Consider the following 20,707-nt stretch of genomic DNA (forward strand, 5'->3'; position numbering starts at 1 on the left):
ATGTCATCAACTTAATTCAGACATTTAAAAAAGTCATCAACTAATCATTTAAGACATGGTGTTTACTGACTCCAATAACAGGGAAACATTGAAAAGACTTCAAGCCAAGCACACGTTAAAATATGTAATCTTTTTTCTTTTCTTTTCCCTTAACTAGTTTTAGTTAGCCTTAGTTAGGATTTAATTAGAAAATAGGTTTTAGTTTAGATTTTGGACCTTTTTTAGCCATCTCCTTTTTGACTAGTCAAAAAGCACTTTTTGAGAGAGCCGTTGGGAGTCCAACGACTCCCTTGATGACTCCTTCCTCTTCCTCTATAAATATGGGGTATTGTCCCCTTGTAATGCATTCATGTGTGTGGGATTTTCTCAAAATTAATGAAGTTTATTTTTCCTATTCATTTTGTATACCCTTTTTTCGGGTATTGTGTAGGAACCCTAGAGGTTCTTGTGCTTGAGCTCTCTTTATGAACCCTTATGGTTCTTGTAATCTCTTTGTGAGCATTTCTTGAGAGATATTTTGGTTGTGGGTTACATTTTCTTATAGCACATACGTACTTGTAACATACCCGTTAATATGTAGGAGCAGTTTTGCAGTTGTCCGGTGGATATGCTCTATAAGATCAGGAACAGCATCCACCTAGATAAATACCAAGAGGTGTTATTATATAAACTGCACATAAGATTACAAGAATGTGTGTGTGTGTGTGAAGACATTATACTCCTCAAAAAGATCTTTGCAATACAAGCAAAACAAGATAGTATTTCCAACAATAACTTTTGAAGAAACTAACCACATTGATGTAAAATTCATCAACCAAGGCTGTATTGTTCTCCAGAAGCATTGACTGCAGATGCATTTTTGACCTATGCAATATTTGAGCAATGTGTGATATTGATTCCACCCCGTTACATCTTTCCTGAAAAGGTGCAAAAATCATATGCCAAAGAAACCTTAGAGCTGGAGTATCAAAAACATGATTTTAGCCCATGAAATGAAGATTGCTTGGATACAAATAGAGATTTGAATTGTATCATATCTAAGACAATTAGATATAAAGATGCTGCAGTTGATAGCAATCAACACTAAGAATAAAAGATCTGGTCATGTTTGGCAGTTTAAAGTGTTACTGTAGTGAGTGGTGGCCTACAGAAAGGAAGATGACTGTATTCCCCAAAATCTTCACCACCTTATCTGGCTCTTATGCAGACTAAGCATTCAGACCAGTAGAAAACAAAATGCCTATTTCAAACCCAAATCTCGATGTGCATGCAGCTAGATTATGAGGAGATCACAAAAGCAAATTTCCTACAAGAATTTGAACATCAATAATACTAAACATCGTCTATGATAGTACATTGATGCATGTAGGGCTGGTAAACAAGCTGAACGAACTGAACAGAGGGTGTTCAAGCTTGGCTTGTTTCTTGTGTAGAGCCAAGCCGAGCTTGAGCTCATCAAAAGCCTGAGCTAAATGAGTCGAACACGAGATAGTTCATTCACAAAAACATATAGTTTTTCAGAGTTAAAAATAATAGGATTGGACTCTAAACCAACTAAGCCAAGCTCAAACTGGCTCATTTACAAAATAAATAATTGTTTCAAACTTGCAAGCAATAGGATTTGAACTCTAAACTTGTTGCTTGCAAGCCAAACATTTCAACCATCTTCACATCTTTATATAAAATATATGTAGAACATATTTATTACTAACTAGCCTATACAAACCAAGCCGAGCCGAACACTGGCAGTTCATGCTTGAGCTTGCCGAGCCTATTGCACAAGTTTGAACGAGTTCTTTGCAAGCTGAACATGAGACGAGCCATGAGAAGCTCATCTTGTTTCCCCTCCCTAGATGGATGTCAAAGTCCAGCTACAGCACAGATATTGTCTGAATGAATTCAGATAATTGCCTCAATGACACATTCAGACAGAGGTGGAGCCAGGATTCTAAACTAGGGTGGGCACAAATGCAAAGTAAAAAAAATGATTACTAATAAATTATATTAATTCATGACATTAAAACAATCAAATAAAATCTTTAATCCTATAAGCTTCATAAATTATGTATTTACGCTAACTGATAAAAAACCCTAGTATTCTAACCAAAATTAAATTAAGCAATATTTTTGGATTCATGCCTAATGGTAATTAGAAAAAAACACAAAATAAACCTTAAAACCACAACTAAACATTTATGTGATTCTAAAAAAACCAAATCAAAATCCTAATTCCTACAAACATTATAGATTATGCATTTATGTCAATTGATAAAAAAAACCTAATATTCTAACCAAACAAATCATGCAATATTCATAGATTCATGCCTAATAGTAGTTTAAAAAACACAAAAAAGGCATAAAACTATAATTAACATTTATGTTATTCTAGAAAAATCAAATCAAAACCCTAAATTCTATAAACATCACAATTATAAATTTATTCTAATTGATAAAAAAACTCAATATTCTAACAAAAATAAAATCATGCAATATTCATGGATTCATGCCTAATGATAATTAGAAAAAAACAGAGGAAAATCCTAAATCCAACAAACATAAAAAATTATGTGTTTATGTTAATTAATAAAAAACTTTAATATTCTAACCAAAATCAAATTGCACAATATTCATCAATTCATGCTTAATGGTAATTAAAAAACACACAAAAAAAAACCTTGGAACCATAAACTAACCATTTATGTCATTCTATAAACATCACATCAAAACCCTAAATCCTAACAACTATCATGCATAAATATGTTAATTAAAAAAACAAACTCCAAATTAAATATATTAACCATTTATGTCATTCTATAAACACCACATCAAAACCCTAAATCTTAACAAACATAATTCATAAATATGTTAATTAAAAAAAAGCAAAACTCCAAATTAAATAATTATGTCATTTGACAAACCAAAATAAAAAATTTGAATTCTAAGAAAAATCAAAGATTTAGGGGTTTGATAGCCCAAACTAAGCATTAATTAATAGAATCATGCTTAAAATAATTGAAAATAAAATAACACAAAAAAACCACAAAACCCTAATTACATATATATTCATGCCATTTGAAAAAACTCAAATCAACACCCAAAAGTCCTAAAAATCATAGATTTAAGCTAATTGAAAAAAAAAACTAATATCCTAACCAAAATTAAGCATTCATTATTCATTACTAATGCTAATTGAAAGACAAAACACAAAAACCTTAAAACCCTAACCCCTAACTAAACATTCATAGTATTTCCAATAAAAAAAACTACATCAAAAATGTAAACCCTAACAATACATTATGCTAATTAAAAAAAACAAAACCCAGAATTAAAACCCTATCAAGCCTTCTGGAAAAATTGTTTGAAAGGAGGAGGAGACTCAGGGTTTTAGCCACCAAGGCTAGGGCCGTACGCCAAAAATGGCGGACGGCCAGACCCAATCTGACAAAGTTGACAGAGAGAGAGAGAGAGAGAGTTGGGGTCGGGGATATGGAGAAGGAGGGCATGGGTCAGGTCTACGGTGCCCACCCTGACCCGACCTTACTCAGAGTCAGCCAGTCAGGGTGAGCACCAAGTACCCACCCAGACGGGTCAGGGTGGACACTGCCCACCCTGATCCAAACCCCTTTACTGGGAAATTTCGGGTCAGGGTGGGCACGTGCCCACCCTGACCTCAATGTGGCTCCTCCCCCGATTCAGATATGTTCCTTTCAAACATATTCAGTCTAATCTGATTGGCAAACAAATATAAATCCAAATCAGAACCCACTTCAATGCTAGATAAGATGGTTTGTTTCCAAGTCCAGCCATGAAATGCAGCAACCAAGATTCCAGAAGCTGGTCAGACCATCTGAACCAGATCCAGAGTAGATGGCTTGCAGAATTTCCTTCAAGATGAACAGAAGTTGCATAAATCAGAGATTATGTTACTGCTAACACAGTAAAATATTTAGCAAAGCAAAAGCTAAGCACCAAAGAAGGTTTTGGAATCTAGAACTTGAAAATATCTGCAGTAATCAATTGGGGAAATTGTTCACAAAGAGGAAGAGATGATCTTTTGTTCAAAGGCTTACTTCTTCGTAATGAGAAAAAATTTTAAGAAAAAAAAATGATCTCTTTGACCGTCGGCTTCCAAGGGAGCCCTCCAAAAGCATCCAGCTTCCTTAACACATAAAAGTTTCTGTCGTTCCTCATCAATGAATTGCAGATTATAGATGTCATTATTAAGTTTAGCACGTTATATTACTAAAAGTATGTAAAGAAATGGTTCCATACAATTAGAAAATTTTCTATCTTAGTCATGTAACTCAAATAACCATTCCAGTGTGCAGTGGATCAAATATATATATTCATACAATTTTGACATATAGGGTGTGTCGTATGATTAGAGATCCGAGGTTTTTGAAGTAGAGATCCTCGGATCTCTAGTCCAACCTCCCCCCCCCATCGGACTTGAAACCTCTGCTTTCCGGGGGGGGGGGAGGGGAGGGTGTTGCTTGCCTAAAACAGCGATCTCAAAACCCCATTTGTAAGGAGGTTGGATCAAGGTGTGGGCCCCATGCCTCGATCCACTAAACCTCAGTTACCCTCAGAGATCTGAGGTAATCAAAAGCATGCATAGTATCATCAACATGGATATCATAAGTATTGAACAAGGTATGAATAGCCAAAAATTTCACTACGACACAACTTACACAAAATTAGACAAGTTCAAAATTTATTACATTGACCACGGAAAGATCTGGAATAGAAGTGTCACCTTTAGTCCGAATGATGTACTTGGTGCATAGTTTGTGATAGAGGGGCATGTTGGTGTAACGTCAATGAGTGAACTATTAACAAGCCCAGGTGACATGGATGAAAATGGCACTGTTGGGGTTCTTATCCGCTGCTCAGATAATTCATGTGTTATTCTTGTTAGAGCGGTCTTAAATCGATCTGCCACCATGAGCACAAGCAATTAGCTGAAAAAATTCCCCACTTAATGAGCATCACAAATAATAAACATGACAGGTATCCCCACACTAAATGCTTTACGATAGGAGCTCAACAAGGGAATCCACATACGAGTTAGAGTCTCTGTTTGACCCTTCGCAGCAATGAATGTATCCCGATGACCAAACGTCTCAAACACAACATAAAAGTAAAGCTCAAACAACTGGCAGATACCCTGGATTAACATGTTGAACAGAAAAGATAATAATAAATTAGTGGGGAACCAGATAAAATGTGAAGATAAAACAGATGAGCACACGTAAGAACCTCATTAGATTACCTTAAAGAACTCAATATTTACAACTCCCAACTTCTGCATGAGTCTCGCATACTTGTCCATCAACCTAAAAAGCAATCAACAACATATATAAGCTCCAGCATCTTCAAATAGGCACATTAACTGTTCCCCAGAAGGTCAGTGTTTAGAAATCATAGTCCGACTCCATATTACTGCATAGGTATCAGTGACTAACCTTAGAAGAGATAATGAAGATCCAGTTAACATGCCAGACTCATTACCATCCCAGTTTGTACCATGTTTTTTTGCATGTGTAGGTCTATGTATACGACTTGGGAGCTGGCTATCCTCATCAATAAAGTCAGCTAGAAGATCCTCATTTTCATCATCTATGAGAGAGCCATTACCATTCACAGCATTCCTTCTGTCATTTCCAAAACTGACTGCCCCATTTTGTAAACCTTTAGCATCATTTTGATCAGGAATTACTGGTCTAGTAGACTGGCATGGAGAATTCATGTCATGCACAAGCCCATCTGCATGCTTCAAAACAAATGGATTCCCAATCTTAAACCAATCTGCAAATCCATTTTTCAGATTTCCAGTTTCCACATCCTCAGATCTCTTGGAGTGCAAAATCTTTGGCACATTTGCACCATGAGGAACAATTAGTGGTGCCCCATCACCAAAAAGGCCTGCCAAACTCAACATCTGCACTGTATCAGGTGATATTTGCAGCCATGTTTCCTTCTCTAGAACCATTTTTAGAGCCTGAATCAAAATAAAGAGCAATTTTCAAGTACTGTAATGTACAAATATCTACTAGATTCCAACCATTTTCCACCATGCTTTCAGGCTACGTACTTGTGGTGATACCTAAGGAAATTGGATTTCATATTATTATGTTCCGAGTAAACAGATACTAAAATAGTAAGAAAACTGCATGCAACGTTGAACCCCATCAACAGGAAAATTAGCAGATAATCAACAAACAAGAACCAGAAATCTGCTCTGCACGGAAAAGTGCAGAATGTCTAATCACATTCTCCATAATCGAAATGTTCCCCGTTGGGTTGCATTAAGCATGGTAGTCCCATATTCAGAACATCCTCTACATTATGCCAGACCTCAAAATTGACAATTTACTAGGACATCCTTTCATATGTTCATGTGTGAAAGCTTGCACTTGTTTTATAAGAGTAATGACAAGATCGTAAAGAATAGAATCTAAATTAATGTTGACTGTGTCATGAAAGCAAATCGATGAAAGAGCAAAAAAGATAAACACAAGAAGGCATGAAAACAGGTCGGGTATGGGTTGGGTCAGGCTTCACCATCTCCTCTTACACACATTATGATAAGTGGGCCATGATTGGATCCAGAACTGACTCAGATCTCATAGTGACGTTCCAGACCCCGCTAGGATCTGAGCTTTATGTGGTATCTGATCCACCAAAAATGGATAAAACCAGTTTTTTTTATGCGGAAAAGGTAAAACAGACCTTACCAGATTCTGAACGAGATCCAAATAGACCCGGCTGCATTTATTTAAGGTCTGGTCCAAATTTGGATAAATACCATCCAGATATAATGTAAGACTCGTGAAAAAAAAAATCGTTTTGGATCCGGATCCATTCCCCCCACCCCCCCGATTTCCTACTTAAACAGCCGCAAGGGGGGGGGGGGGGGGGGTTGTTTAAGAAAAAACCGAAACCCCCTTGCACTCCTTCTCTCTCCTGAGCCCCCCCTCCCCCCCGCTCAACCCTTGCCGGAGCCCCTCGTTGCGCCGGCCAACCTCCTACCTCCTTGCTCTCTCTCCCTGCGACCTCCCTGAAAGAATGAAACCCTAATCGACAGTGAGAGAAGAGAAGAGAGGGAGAGAGAGATTCCAGATGAAGGAGGGTTCAGTCCATCGTGATTGCCCTCTCATTCTATTTAAAATAAAATGTAAAACATTAGGGTACGAAAATACCCTTTTACAAAATGATAATTTACAATACATGAACTGGATCTGGACCCGATCCATTATACAAATGGATCGGGTCAGACATACACAATGAAGATAATAATGCCTTCTTTTCAGCCTCCCTCAAGTTGTGCATGGTGTTGGACCATGAACAACTTGTTCTTCAAAAACCAAAATATATCCTTTGTTAACCCTTTAGTGAGGATATCAGCAACTTGTTCTTTAGTTGACACATACATGGGCTCAATCTCTTTGTCTTCAACCTTTTTCCTAATAAAATGTTGATCTATTTCAATGTGTTTTGCTCGACTATGGTGAATGGGATTGAATGACATGTTGATGGCACTTTGATTGTCACACAGCAACAGTGATCGAGCAATCGGCTCTCCCATTTCAGTCACAAGATGTCTTATCCATGTACCCTCGGCCGTGGCAGTGGCCATCGATCTGTATTCAGCCTCAGTGCTCGATCTAGCAACCGCCTTTTGTTTTCTACTGCTCCAGGATACCAAGTTTGGCCCAATGAAGCTGCAGTAACCGGATACTGATCGTCGTTCGTCTGGATCCCCCGCCCAATCAGCATCAGCATAAGTAATAATCTCATGGCCCCCACCTGGATCTAATTCTTCCTTGCCTTTGTATACCAGCCCATCACCCACTGTACCCTTTAGGTAGCGAAGTATACGTTTGACTGCCTCCATATGTGACACACGAGGTTCATGCATAAACTGGGATACCTGATTAACCGAATATACTATGTCAGGTCTAGTAAAAGTCAGGTATTGCAACATGCCAACTAAACTGCGATACTTAGTGGGATCTCCATATATATCCCCTTCTTGCGAACTCAATTTCTGATGAATGACACTTGGAGTTGTTAACGGCTTACAATCTGTCATGCCTGCTCTGCCGAGAATGTCCAGCGTATATTTGTGTTGAGTAAGGGTAAGTGTATCATTCTTGTTATCAACTTCTACCCCAAGAAAATATCGCAGCTCTCCCAAATCTTTCATCTTAAATCTCTGATTTAATAACTTCTTCACCTGCTCAATGTGGCTTTTACAATTCCCTGTAATGATGATATCATCTACATATATCAATAGAAGAGTAGTAACTCCTTGTTCATTGTGAATGAATAATGAGTGATCCAGAAGAGACCTAGAAAAGCCATGCCGTTGTATTTCTAGAGAAAAACTGCCGAACCAGGAACGAGAAGCTTGTTTCAAACCATAGAGTGCTCTCTTTAATTTGCATACATATTTTTTGGCGTTTCGTTCTGCATACCCAGTGGGTTGTTCCATGTAGACCTCTTCTTTTAAATCCCCGTGCAGAAAAGCATTTTTTACATCCAGCTGACTCAATGTCCATCCATGTTTAATGGCTAGACTCAACACAATACGAATAGTCCCCATCTTAACAACAGGACTAAAAGTTTCATCAAAGTCTTGGCCTTCCTCTTGTGTGAATCCCTTGGCTACAAGTCGAGCCTTGTACCTTTCGATGCTCCCATCTGGTTTATATTTTATCTTGTACACCCATTTTGACCCAACGACATTTTTGTTCAGTGGTCTAGGCACAATCTCCCATGTGCCACATTCATGTAAGGCCTCCATTTCTTCATTCATTGCTTCTACCCATCTTCTAGAGCTCGCAGCTTGATAGAACATAAGAGGCTCATCCTCTTTACTTATGGATGTCAAGAATAACTGAAAATCCATTGAAAAATTTTTATAACTTACCCACTTGTGAAGCGGATGTCGAATCCGTGAAGATCTTCTGATATCCATTTGCTGCGAAACGGATGATCCAGATGGATCCGTGTTCGTACAAGGAATGAATGAGGGCTCTTTCTCTCGCCGAGTGTACACAATTCCCTTATACCTTGTTGGCTCCAAGTCATATGTGACAGTTTCCTTTGTTTGAGTCTCATTGGTTGAATCCTCATGTGGCTCATTTTGACTGCAATTTTCTGGACAGTCTATTGTACCGTTGGAGAAGAGTTCTGAATTTAACCATGGGTAGTATACCTCAATGCTGGAGCTTGAGTTATCAGTATCCACCATAGTTGAATTAGTATCCTGATCAGCAAAGTTCATTTCATCGAAAATAACATTCCTTGATATTTTGACACGCTTACTCAGGGGATCATAACACCTGTACCCTTTGTAATCTTCTGCATATCCTATAAACCTGCATTTCAAAGCCTTATCTTGGAACTTGTGCCTGAGTGAGCTATCAATGTGCACATAACAAACAGACCCAAACACACGTAATTCATGATAATCAGGTTGTATGCCAAAAAGCGAGAAGTATGGTGACTTATTTTCTAAGATATTCATGGGCAAGCGATTTATCACATGAACTGTGGAGTGGAAAGCCTCAGTCCATAATGATAATGGGAGATTGCTCCCGTGCATCATGCTCATCGCAGTCTCAACAATATGTCGATGCTTCCTCTCAGCAATCCCATTTTGTTGAGGTGTATCAGGGCAAGACACTCTTCTCTTTATCCCATTATGTTGAAGAAAATTAACAAAATCACTCGAGGAGAATTCACCTCCTCCATCACACTGGAAATTAAGAATGTTGATAGAGAAATGATTTTGAACAAAAGAGTGAAATTTCTGGAACAATCCAAAAACTTCTGATTTGTGCTTCATAAAGAATATCCAAGTGTAACGTGAGTAACTATCAATGAAAATAAGATAGTATTTACTGCCAGAAAAAGAAGTAATTGGAGCAGGACCCCAGACATCTGAACAAATGACCTCAAATGGCCTTGAAGCTCTTTTATTAATGGAAGCAAAAGGTAAAACATGACTCTTACATAGATGACAGCTAGAACATTTTGTATCAACAACTTCTGAACTCAGACTGGACTTAGGAATAAGATTATTCATGACAAGTTTTTCAATGAAATGACGACCACAATGGCCAAGACGACTATGCCAAAGTCTTGGCTTATTACTTTCAGAAACATTAAATATAAAATCAGAATCAAAGACTTGACGTTGGTGAGGCTTCAAGGATGAATAGTTGGAATGAATGAAGGAAGGATCTTCTTGGAAGATGTACATGTTGCCCCATCGTTGTCCTTCAGCGAATATCCTCCTCGTGCGAAGATCCTTGACATAAACAGAAGAGGGAGTAAATTTGACTGAAGCATTAGCATCATCAACAAGTTTTGAGACAGAAACAATGTTCTTTTGAATATTAGGAGCATGGATGACACTTGGAAGTTTAAGAGAGGATTTTGACATGTGTATAATGGCATTTCTAGTGTGTGAGATGGCATGATGGGATCCATCTCCTGTGACTATGCTATTCTTTCCAACATAAGGTGTAAGAGTCAAGAGCTTACCTACATCACCTGTAACATGAGTAGCTGCTCCGGAGTCGACATACCAAATTCCTTTGTCATTTTGCTTCATATTTAATCCTGCCAAGGCTGCCAACAGTAACTCTTTTACTTCTCCATCCCTTTTAGTCTCTGCTTGTGGAGCTTTCCCTTTGTTTTGGGAATTAAACCAACAATTCGCTTTAATGTGCCCTTTCTTGTTGCATAGGAAGCAGGTGGGAATGGGTCGTTGTCCCTGGACATTGGGTGTTGAAAGAATGCCACGACCTCCATAGTTATTTCTCCCTTGGCCTCCTTTTCCTCGAAAAGAACTTCCTCTACCTCGACCATAACTCATTCCCATAGCCAGCACATCTTGTGTTCCGGAATTCCCATGAGAGGTTTCAGAGGAACCTTTCAGATTCATCTCATATTGCAATAATTTTGCACGAAGATCTTCAAACTTTGGAAGTTCTGGTAGACATAGTAAGGTTGTCGTCATAACATGATAGTCTGGCCCCAATCCACTCAAGGTTTGTTGTACTTTATCTTTTTCACTGACAAGACACCCAACAACCGCCAACTGATCTGTGATGCCTTTCATTTTATTCAGGTATTCCATAATAGACATGAAATCTTTCTTCAGCATTTGAAATTCTCGCTTAAGAAACATGATTCTTGCCTAAGAAATTTGTGAATATGTTTGAACTAACGTATCCCACAGTTCCTTTGCCGAACAATCATCAGGAAGAGCAATAAGGACCTCCTGTAAAAGAGTTGAAGTGATGTATGCCACTAGCGATTGATCTTTCTTCATCCAAGCAACATATTCTGGATTCTTGTGAAGAACAACAGATTGTTCTCCTTTATCGTCCGCCTTTTCTTGCGAAAGGAATTCTGGAGGCGGTGGGACCGATCCATCCAAGTGACCAGAGAGGTCCTGACTCTTTATAAACGGAATAATCTGTCTTTTCCAGGTTAAGAAATTGCAGTTATTCAATTTTTCAGAAACTAGTTGACCAAGAAAACTTGAGGACAGACATGATTGCCCGTGAGTAAATTCCATTTGATGAATATGCTTGAACTGACACTTAGGTAGAAAAGAAATCACAGATTGACAGTGATTAGCAGGTAGCAGGAAAACACATATTCAATGCAGGGAAAAAACAACAAGAAAAACAGCAGGAGGAAATCACAGATCAAGAGAGGTAGATTGTCAATGATTATAGAAATCACAGATTGATAGTGATTAGCAGGTAGCAGGAAAACACATATTCAATGCAGGGAAAAACAGCAGGAGGAAATCACAGATCAAGAGAGGTAGATTGACAATGATTAGCAGGTAGCAGGGAAAAAACATAGATTAAATGTAGGAAAAACAACAAGAAAACAGCAGAAATTAACCACGGATAGAAAGATGATCGAATTTTCACAAAGGAAAGGGGGAACCTGATTTTATTAGACACAGATTTTGTTGGTAGGAACACACTGAAGAAAGAACCAGAATCAGACAGATTCACGCTGGGTATTCACGGCTGATGAAAGGTCCAGAATCACGCAGATTCACGGCTGGGTATTCACGCTGGGTATTCACGGCTGGGTATTCACGCCCAGATTCACACAGATTCACGACTGATGAATCTGGGCTTTCTTCAAGATTCACGGCTGATAAATCCACTCTGCTGACGCTGATGGGCTCACGCTGGGATTTGCTCACATAGATTCACGGCTGATGCAGATCCACGCTGGGTTTTCTTCACGCAGACTCACGCAGATCCACGCTGGGCTTTCTTCACGCAGATTCACGCAGATCCATGCCTGGCTTTCTTCACGCAGATCCACGCCTGGCTTTGATACCATGAAAGAATGAAACCCTAATCGACAGTGAGAGAAGAGAAGAGAGGGAGAGAGAGATTCCAGATGAAGGAGGGTTCAGTCCATCGTGACTGCCCTCTCATTCTATTTAAAATAAAATGTAAAACATTAGGGTACGAAAATACCCTTTTACAAAATGATAATTTACAATACATGAACTGGATCTGGACCCGATCCATTATACAAATGGATCGGGTCAGACATACACAATGAAGATAATAATGCCTTCTTTTCACTCCCATCGCTCTCCCCTCTGCAGACCCCCCCCCCTCACCCGACATCCCCCTTCTCTCTGCTCTTCCCTAAGTACCCCGAAAGCTCGAACCTAGAGGCCGGCAAAACCTCAACCCTCAGGTACGCAGCGTCCTCTCTCTCTCTCAGGCTCACCCGAGCTTCCTTCTCCTACCTCCCCCGCTTCTTCTTCCTCTGCTTTCTCAGAGGACAGCAGCAGTCGTCGGCTGTTGTGGCCATTGGGTGCCAACCTGAAGGGGCGGTTGAAGCCGCCACCCCCTACCCCCCTTTTTCTCATCCCTCTGGTAAAGACAGGGGGGAGGAAACTGTAATGAGATATTGCGGAAATATAAAGAGTGCATACAAGCACTTACAACAATGAATAAAAGAGACAATATCACAAGTCCACAAAGGGACAATACAAGCACAAGCTTTTAAGAAGGCAACAATATAAAAAGCCTCTTATTGAGAAGAGAGAGAGCTCTCAAGAATGAAAAATATACAAGGGGATCACCCCTATTTATACAAAAGGGAGAGGAGAGAAGGGGAGGCCAAATGCCTCAAAAGGAGAGCCCAAAAGGGGGTTCCCATGGAGTCGTTGGGAGCCCCCAACGGTCACATTTGTGACCGTTGGGGGCTCCAACGACTCTATGGTTGGAGCCCCTTTTGTGATATAAAAAATACAAAAAATAAAAAAGAAAAAATACATTTTACCAAAATCTGAAAATAGTTGTTTTCTAAAACAACTAGTGAAATTACAAAAATACCCCTATCGGGTATTGATGTAATAAACAGAATATATATATATATATATATATATATATATATATATATATATATATATATATATATATATATATATATATATATATAAAAGATACATTTTAACACCCCCCTCAAACTTTACGGAGAAATGACGGAAAGTTTGCCAAGAAGAAACATGAAGCGAGGAGCCGGAAGAGCTTTAGTGAAGAAGTCCGCCAACTGATATTCTGAAGTGACATAGGGAAGAGCAATAGTTCCTCGCAAGAATTTGTCACGAACATAGTGGCAATCCATTTCGATATGTTTTGTACGCTCATGAAAAGTATGATTGCTCGCAATATAGATGGCACTCTTGTTGTCGCAACATAGCTTTGAGGCTTCGGTAATATCAACTCCCATGTCTTTAAGCAAACTGCGAAGCCATACAAGTTTCATTGTCGTGGTTGCCATAGCTCGGTACTCAGCTTCAGAGGATGATAGTGAAACTTTCTGCTGCTTCTTGCATCGCCAGGCAATCAAAGAGTCTCCTAAAAAAACACAAAAACCAGTAGTTGAGACTCGATCATTGGGATTAACTCCCCAATCTGCATCAGTATAAACAAGAAGATTCAAGGAAGAAGAGGAGGATAGAAATAGCCCTTTATTGATGGTATTCCGAATGTAGCGGATGATTCGGAGAACGGCACTCATATGCACAGTTGTAGGAGCATGCTGACATTGGCTAACAGAGTGAACCGCATGAGTGATATCTGGTCTGGTGATGGTTAAATAGGTAAGAGACCCAATGAATTGTCTGTAGGGTGTGGGATCTTCCAGAAGAACCCCATCCTCCAACCGCAATTTGGCATTAATAACCTCGGGAGTCTCTACTTTCTTATCATCAGAAATTCCAGACTTAGAACATATATCCGCAGCAAGCTTCATCTGTGACAAAATATATCCTCTAAGAGAATATGCAACTTCAATTCCAAGAAAATATCTGAGAAATCCTAAGTCAGACATATCAAAATTATTTTTTAACATATTTTTAACATCAATAATACTATTTTGATCATTCCCAGTGATAATCATATCATCAACATAAAGCAACAAAATTACGATACTAGAACCTGCATGTTTAACAAAAAGAGCAGTATCAGTATAACAAAAGTGAAATCCTAACTTTATCATGATATCACTGAAATGATCATACCAAGCCTTAGGTGCTTGTTTAAGGTCATACAATGCCTTCAAAAGCCAAAGAGTTTGACCTTTCTTAATATTTATTCCGGGTGGCGGATCCATATAAACTTCTTCACTTAAACTTCCATTTAAAAAGGCTTTTTTTACGTCAAGTTGATAAATAGGCCATTTTTTGGTTGATGCAACAGCCATTAAGGTCCTGACACTAGTCATTCGAGCTACGGGAGCGAATGTTTCTTCGTAATCAATGCCATATTCTTGGGAGTATCCCTTAGCAACTAATCTAGCTTTATATCGTTCTAAAGAGCCATCGCTTTTTGTTTTAACTTTGAAGACCCAGCGACAACCAATAGGTTTTTTGTGTGAGGGTAGATTAACTATTTCCCAAGTATTGGCCTTTTTTAATGCATTAAGTTCAACTTGCATTGCTTCAACCCAATGAGGTATAGATTTAGCTTGATTATAGTGTGTTGGTTCAAAATAAGAATGTAGGGTTATTAAACATGCCCGATAGTTGGGAGTTAAGGAATCATAGGATACAAACCTATTTGGGGGTATTGATATTCTAGAAGAATGCCTAACTTGTGATTCCTCAGTGGATTCCGAAATTTGAGAGTATTTTTCGAGGGCACTAATAGGATTTTCTTGATTTCTTCTTGAGTAAACATTTATATTGGTCTCACTATCATGAACATTTATATTTAAATCACTATCATTTGAGAGAGTTATGTCAAGAGGGGATACCTCATGAGAATGATCAATGTTTTCAAGAAAATCTTCTTGTATGTCATCAATAAGATCATATAAGAATATATAGTCAATTTCATTTGTTTCTTCTAGTTTATCAAAACCGTTTTCCTCTTCTAGAAATGTTGCATCTTTTGAAATATATAGTTTATCATTCTTAAAATCATAACATCTATACCCTTTTTTATTTTCACCATATCCTAAAAAAACACATTCAATTGCTTTTGGAGATAACTTATCCCTTTTATATAATAGAACAAAACATTTGCAACCAAAAATACGAAGACGATTGAAATCAGGTGAAAATTTAAAGAGTTTTTCATAGGGAGAAACATTTTTTAACTTAGAAGAGGGCATTCTATTGATTAGATAGGTTGAGGTTAGAACGGCTTCGGCCCAAAACTTCTTTGGAATATTTCTAGAAACAAGTAATGTTCTAGCAGTTTCTATAATGTGCCTATGTTTCATTTCCGCTAGGCCATTTTGTTGGGGAGTCCTAGGACATGACTTTTGATGGCAAATGCCATTTTGGGTTAAATAGTTTTGGAATTCGTGAGATAAGTACTCGCCACCGAAATCGGACCTTAAAATGGATATGTTATTTTGAAATTGATTTTGAACTTTTTTATGAAAATCTTTAAAGAAAGCAAATACTTCTGATTTATGACTAAGGAAATAAATCCAAACATACCGAGTAAAGTCATCAATAAACGTAACATAATATGAATAACCCCCTTTAGACATAACCGGAGAGGGCCCCCACACATCCGAATGCACCAATTCAAAAGGCCTTGATGAAAGAAAAGTTCTAGTTGGAAATGGAGTAGACTTCATTTTTCCAAAAATGCAATCTTTGCAATTAATTTCTTTTTCCTTACAAAATTTGTTTCCAAAAGGAAAGAGATACATTTTAGAATAACTTGGATGACCAAGTCTCTTATGCCAAGTTTCTATGTTTTTCTCTTGGACATAAGAACAAAAAAAGTTTGTAGGGAGATCAAGATGGTCCATATAATAGAGGTCTCTCTTTTTATGGCCTTGCCCAATCCGCTTCCCGGACCGGAGATCCTGCACAAAGCATCCATTAGATGAGAAAGATATTTCACATCCATGGTCGGCAATTTGAGAAACCGAAAATAGGTTTAAATTTAGTTTGGGAACAACTCTTACTTTTGGGACACAAAAATTTTGTGAATCTTAAAAAGAGCCAATACTTGAAATTTTTAAAAAGGTTCCATCGGCCGTAGAGACACAAGAGTCCTTTGAATTGGTGCAAACATGAATAAGTGCATTTTCATGAGGGGTCATATGAAAGGAAGCTCCGGAGTCAAGGATCCAAGAATACGTACCGGGTGAAGATGATGAAGCAATAGCCGCACCCGATGTGGAGGAAGAAACCTTTAGCATTTGTTGGAGAGCCATAGATATTTGTCCAAGAGTTTCTTTGATGTCATTGTTCTTGCCTTCATCTTCTTTGGTGGTGGTTTCCTCAAGAGAAGCCACTTTAGGCTTGAAGGTTCCAATAAGCTTTGCACAAGTGGGTCTAATGTGACCCGGCTCATTGCAATAATGGCAAACAATCATTTTTCTTCCTCCATTGTAGTTTCCTTGTTTCCCAAAATGAGGAGGCTTATAGTTTCTAACATTATTACCCGGTTTTGATACGGCAAGGACTTCATCAACATGCTTACTCATGCCAAGCCTTGTCTCCTCTTGAGTGATTTCGGCAATAGCATCCTCAATAGGAGGAAAAATAGATCTATGGAGAAGTGAAGATCTCACTTGCTCAAATTCGGGACGTAGCCCAAAAAGAAATTGAAACAATCGCTCTTGTTCCATTTGTTTTTGCCTTAAATCAATATCTTCCATAGAAACCCATTTTGGCTCCAAGAGAGCCAATTCATCCCATAGTGGGTTTAAAGCACTATAATAGTCTTGAATGTTAGAATCACCTTGCTTGGTGGTTCTAATTTTTTCTTGCAAGAAATATGCCCTTGCAAGATCCTTTTGGGTATACATACCCTTCATAAAGGACCAAGCCTCATTGGCTCTACGAAATTTAGCTATATTAGCACATACCTTAAGCTCCACATTGTTCATAAACCACGCAAGGATTTTTGCGTGATTGCTTTCCCAATCTTCCACTTCCTTTTGATGACTTTCAATGGCCTTGAGGCGAGCATCTCCTTCAAGAGCCTTTTCTTGACCTTCTTCCATCTTTGTGAGCATAAGCTTAGGTTCCGGAACGGTACCCATGACAAAACCCCAAAGCTTCTTTCCTTTGAGATTATTTTTCATTGCCGATGCCCACATCATATAATTCTTTCCATTGAGCTTCAAAGAAAGGTCAATCTTTGTCTCCATGATGTTGCCAAGAAGTGAGAAGATATCCTCTAAATATGAAATACACGAACCACACTTTTCCTTCAAGAATCGAGTGGCTCTGATACCATGTAATGAGATATTGCGGAAATATAAAGAGTGCATACAAGCACTTACAACAATGAATAAAAGAGACAATATCACAAGTCCACAAAGGGACAATACAAGCACAAGCCTTTAAGAAGGCAACAATATAAAAAGCCTCTTATTGAGAAGAGAGAGAGCTCTCAAGAATGAAAAATATACAAGGGGATCACCCCTATTTATACAAAAGGGAGAGGAGAGAAGGGGAGGCCAAATGCCTCAAAAGGAGAGCCCAAAAGGGGGCTCCCATGGAGTCGTTGGGAGCCCCCAACGGTCACATTTGTGACCGTTGGGGGCTCCAACGACTCTATGGTTGGAGAGAAGAAAAATAAAAAAGAAAAAATACATTTTACCAAAATCTGAAAATAGTTGTTTTCTAAAACAACTAGTGAAATTACAAAAATACCCCTATCGGGTATTGATGTAATAAACAGAATATATATATATATAAGATACATTTTAACAGAAACCACTCCCCTCCTCCCCCGTCTCTTCTTATTTTTCTGTTTGGCCGAACAGGAGGCAGAACCATTGCCTCCTGTCGCTCTTTTGATTTGCACAGACACGAGGGGCCCATGTCCCCTCTCTGTGTGCGCTCAGAAGGGGCGACCCTCCTGCCCTCTCTCGCTTCCCTCTAGCTTGCCTCCTTCCCCTGCGCCTTGTGCATGGTGGTTGGAGGCCACCTGAGCCAAGGTACCCCTGGGACTCGGGTGGAAGGAAGAGGGTTGGGCTCGACTGAGTCGAGCCCACCTTACGCATTGCTTCCTCTCTCTCCTTCTCGGACATGCTCGGCGGCCCTCAACGGCAGCAGCCAAGACTGCTGCTGGAATGGGCCGGCCCGAGCAAGGCTTGGGCTCACGGCCCTCCTACTCCCTCCCTCTGCGCTTTTTCCAGCAAACCGGAGGTGGGTAGGCCGAGCTCGACCTGACTGTCGAGCCCACTCCCTGTCGCAGCTCCCTCAGCCGAGCTGGACCTCAACAGGGCCAGTCCCTGTCAGCCCCCACCTTTTTGTTTGGCTGAAGAACCGAGCAAAGAGCTCGGTCCTATCGCGAGCATGGGGAACAGGCCAAGCTTGGCCTGACCACTGAGCCTGCCCCCTCATGTTTGTCGCTTAGCCCGCTGAGCTAAGCTCGACTAGAACTGAACTCAGCTCGATCTCCACTTTCAGACAGAGTTGGCTTAGCTGGCAAGTTGAGCCTGGCTTAGTCGAGCTTTACTAAGCCACCTCTTGCACTGAGCCTGACTCGATCCGTTCGGCTCGAACTAAGTTCGGGTTCGACCCCTGCGACACAATTGTTGCTTTCTTTGTTAAATTTAATGGTTGCATTGTTTCTTTCGCAGTACGACAAAATACTTTTAGCGCACCCCATCGACGCAACAGATGCGGCATGTGCACCAAGGCATAAGCCTTTAAAGACCTACGCTAGGAATTGTTTGCAAGTTCGACCATCTCCGAGGTAGGGAAAAGTTGCACAAAGGATAATAGACGAACAAATCTTAAAACTTGAAATTAAATATATATATTTACATATATATATAATATATATATAGAATATATATATGTGTACGCATTTAATTCAAGGACGTAGTTTTGCAATCTTTATCCTCTTTCCTTTATATCATTTACTTTGTCGTCGCGCTTCTATGGGAACAGGCTTCTGCTTACGCATTTATTTAGCTTGATATGTGGTTTCACATATCGAACACTTCTTTATGTCATTCACTTTGCCGTCGTGCTTTTACGTGCATAGGCTTCTGCTTACGCATTTATTTAGCTCGATATGTGGTTTCACATATCGAGCACTGCTTTATGTCATTTACTTTGCCGTCGCGCTTTTACGTGTACAGGCTTCTACTTATGCATTTATTTAGCTTGATATGTGGTTTCACATATCGAGCATTGCATTATGTCATTTACTTTTCCACTGCGCTATCACATGCACAGTATATTGCTTACGCATTTATTTAGTCGAGGTACAATTTCGTACCTCATCCACTACTTACGCATTTATTTAGCTCGATGTGCGATTTTGCACATTGAGCCTTGCTTTATACTTTGCCATCGCGCTGAAATGTGCACATGCCTGGATTATGTAATATATATATATATATATATAGATGCAAGTGCGTATTCTATCATACCTTGTATCATGCTTGCGCTTTTACAAAAGCCATGGGTTTACGCATGAGCGCAAAAACGTTAAAGAAAAAGGTTTTTCTTGCGAGAATCCAACATTCCAAAATGTGTAGTTTTGAAAAGCAAATTTTGAATACTTGGGGGTTGTGTAATTGCAACTAAGTTTTTCTCAAAGCGGCATGATAGGGGGAAAAGTTTTAACTTCGATTTAATATCCGATATGACTCTGATATCCCCGGTTAGAAGCATGAGAATGTGATTGGACGGGGTTTCTTCTTAGAAACCTATACCCCCTTTATATCGTAAGGGGTATCGTGAAACATGCACAACATGTTGATACTACGATAACGAGATGAGAGATTCGTGGTGATCTCGTATCGTGTAAATTGCGCAATGATATAAAAGTACTTTAAAAGACTAATTCATGTCAAACTAAATTAGAATGGTTACATCGTTTCTTTCACGAAACAATTGAGTTGGGGTTTCTTTTGAGAAACAGATATCCCTCTCATCGTAGCAGTACTATCAGACATGCACGACATGTTAGTACTACGATGATTAGATGAGAGGTTTATGGAAACCTCGAAGCGTGCAAAAATGACATTGTTGAAATCGCATAATGGTAATAATCGACTTCACAGGCAAGATGCTCGAGTTGGTTTGAAAGACCAGAGAATGTCAAATTAAACTAAAATGGTTACATAATTTCTTTCACAACACAATAAAGTTGGGGTTTCTTTCTGAGAAACCTATACCCCTCTCATCGTAGCG

The 20,707-nt window shown here is 39.2% G+C and overlaps 1 protein-coding gene across 2 annotated transcripts in view; it reads right to left on the minus strand.

The window, feature by feature from the left end:
• LOC149819390 (uncharacterized) overlaps positions 1–20,707 on the minus strand; it is a 112,958-nt gene that overhangs the window by 22,033 nt on the left and 70,218 nt on the right. For both annotated transcript variants that reach the window (XM_089986047.1, XM_089986048.1), the window contains 6 exons: positions 5,466–6,001; positions 5,273–5,336; positions 5,065–5,167; positions 4,757–4,935; positions 792–917; positions 567–637 (listed from right to left, as the gene is read on the minus strand). In XM_089986047.1, the coding sequence (XP_089842173.1) occupies positions 567–637; positions 792–917; positions 4,757–4,935; positions 5,065–5,167; positions 5,273–5,336; positions 5,466–6,001 (1,079 nt within the window). The remainder of the gene's footprint in view (positions 1–566; positions 638–791; positions 918–4,756; positions 4,936–5,064; positions 5,168–5,272; positions 5,337–5,465; positions 6,002–20,707) is intronic.

Source organism: Nuphar pumila, chromosome 13 (assembly GCF_984573655.1).
Source record: "Nuphar pumila chromosome 13, dmNupPumi1.hap1.1, whole genome shotgun sequence".
Lineage (NCBI taxonomy): Eukaryota > Viridiplantae > Streptophyta > Magnoliopsida > Nymphaeales > Nymphaeaceae > Nuphar > Nuphar pumila.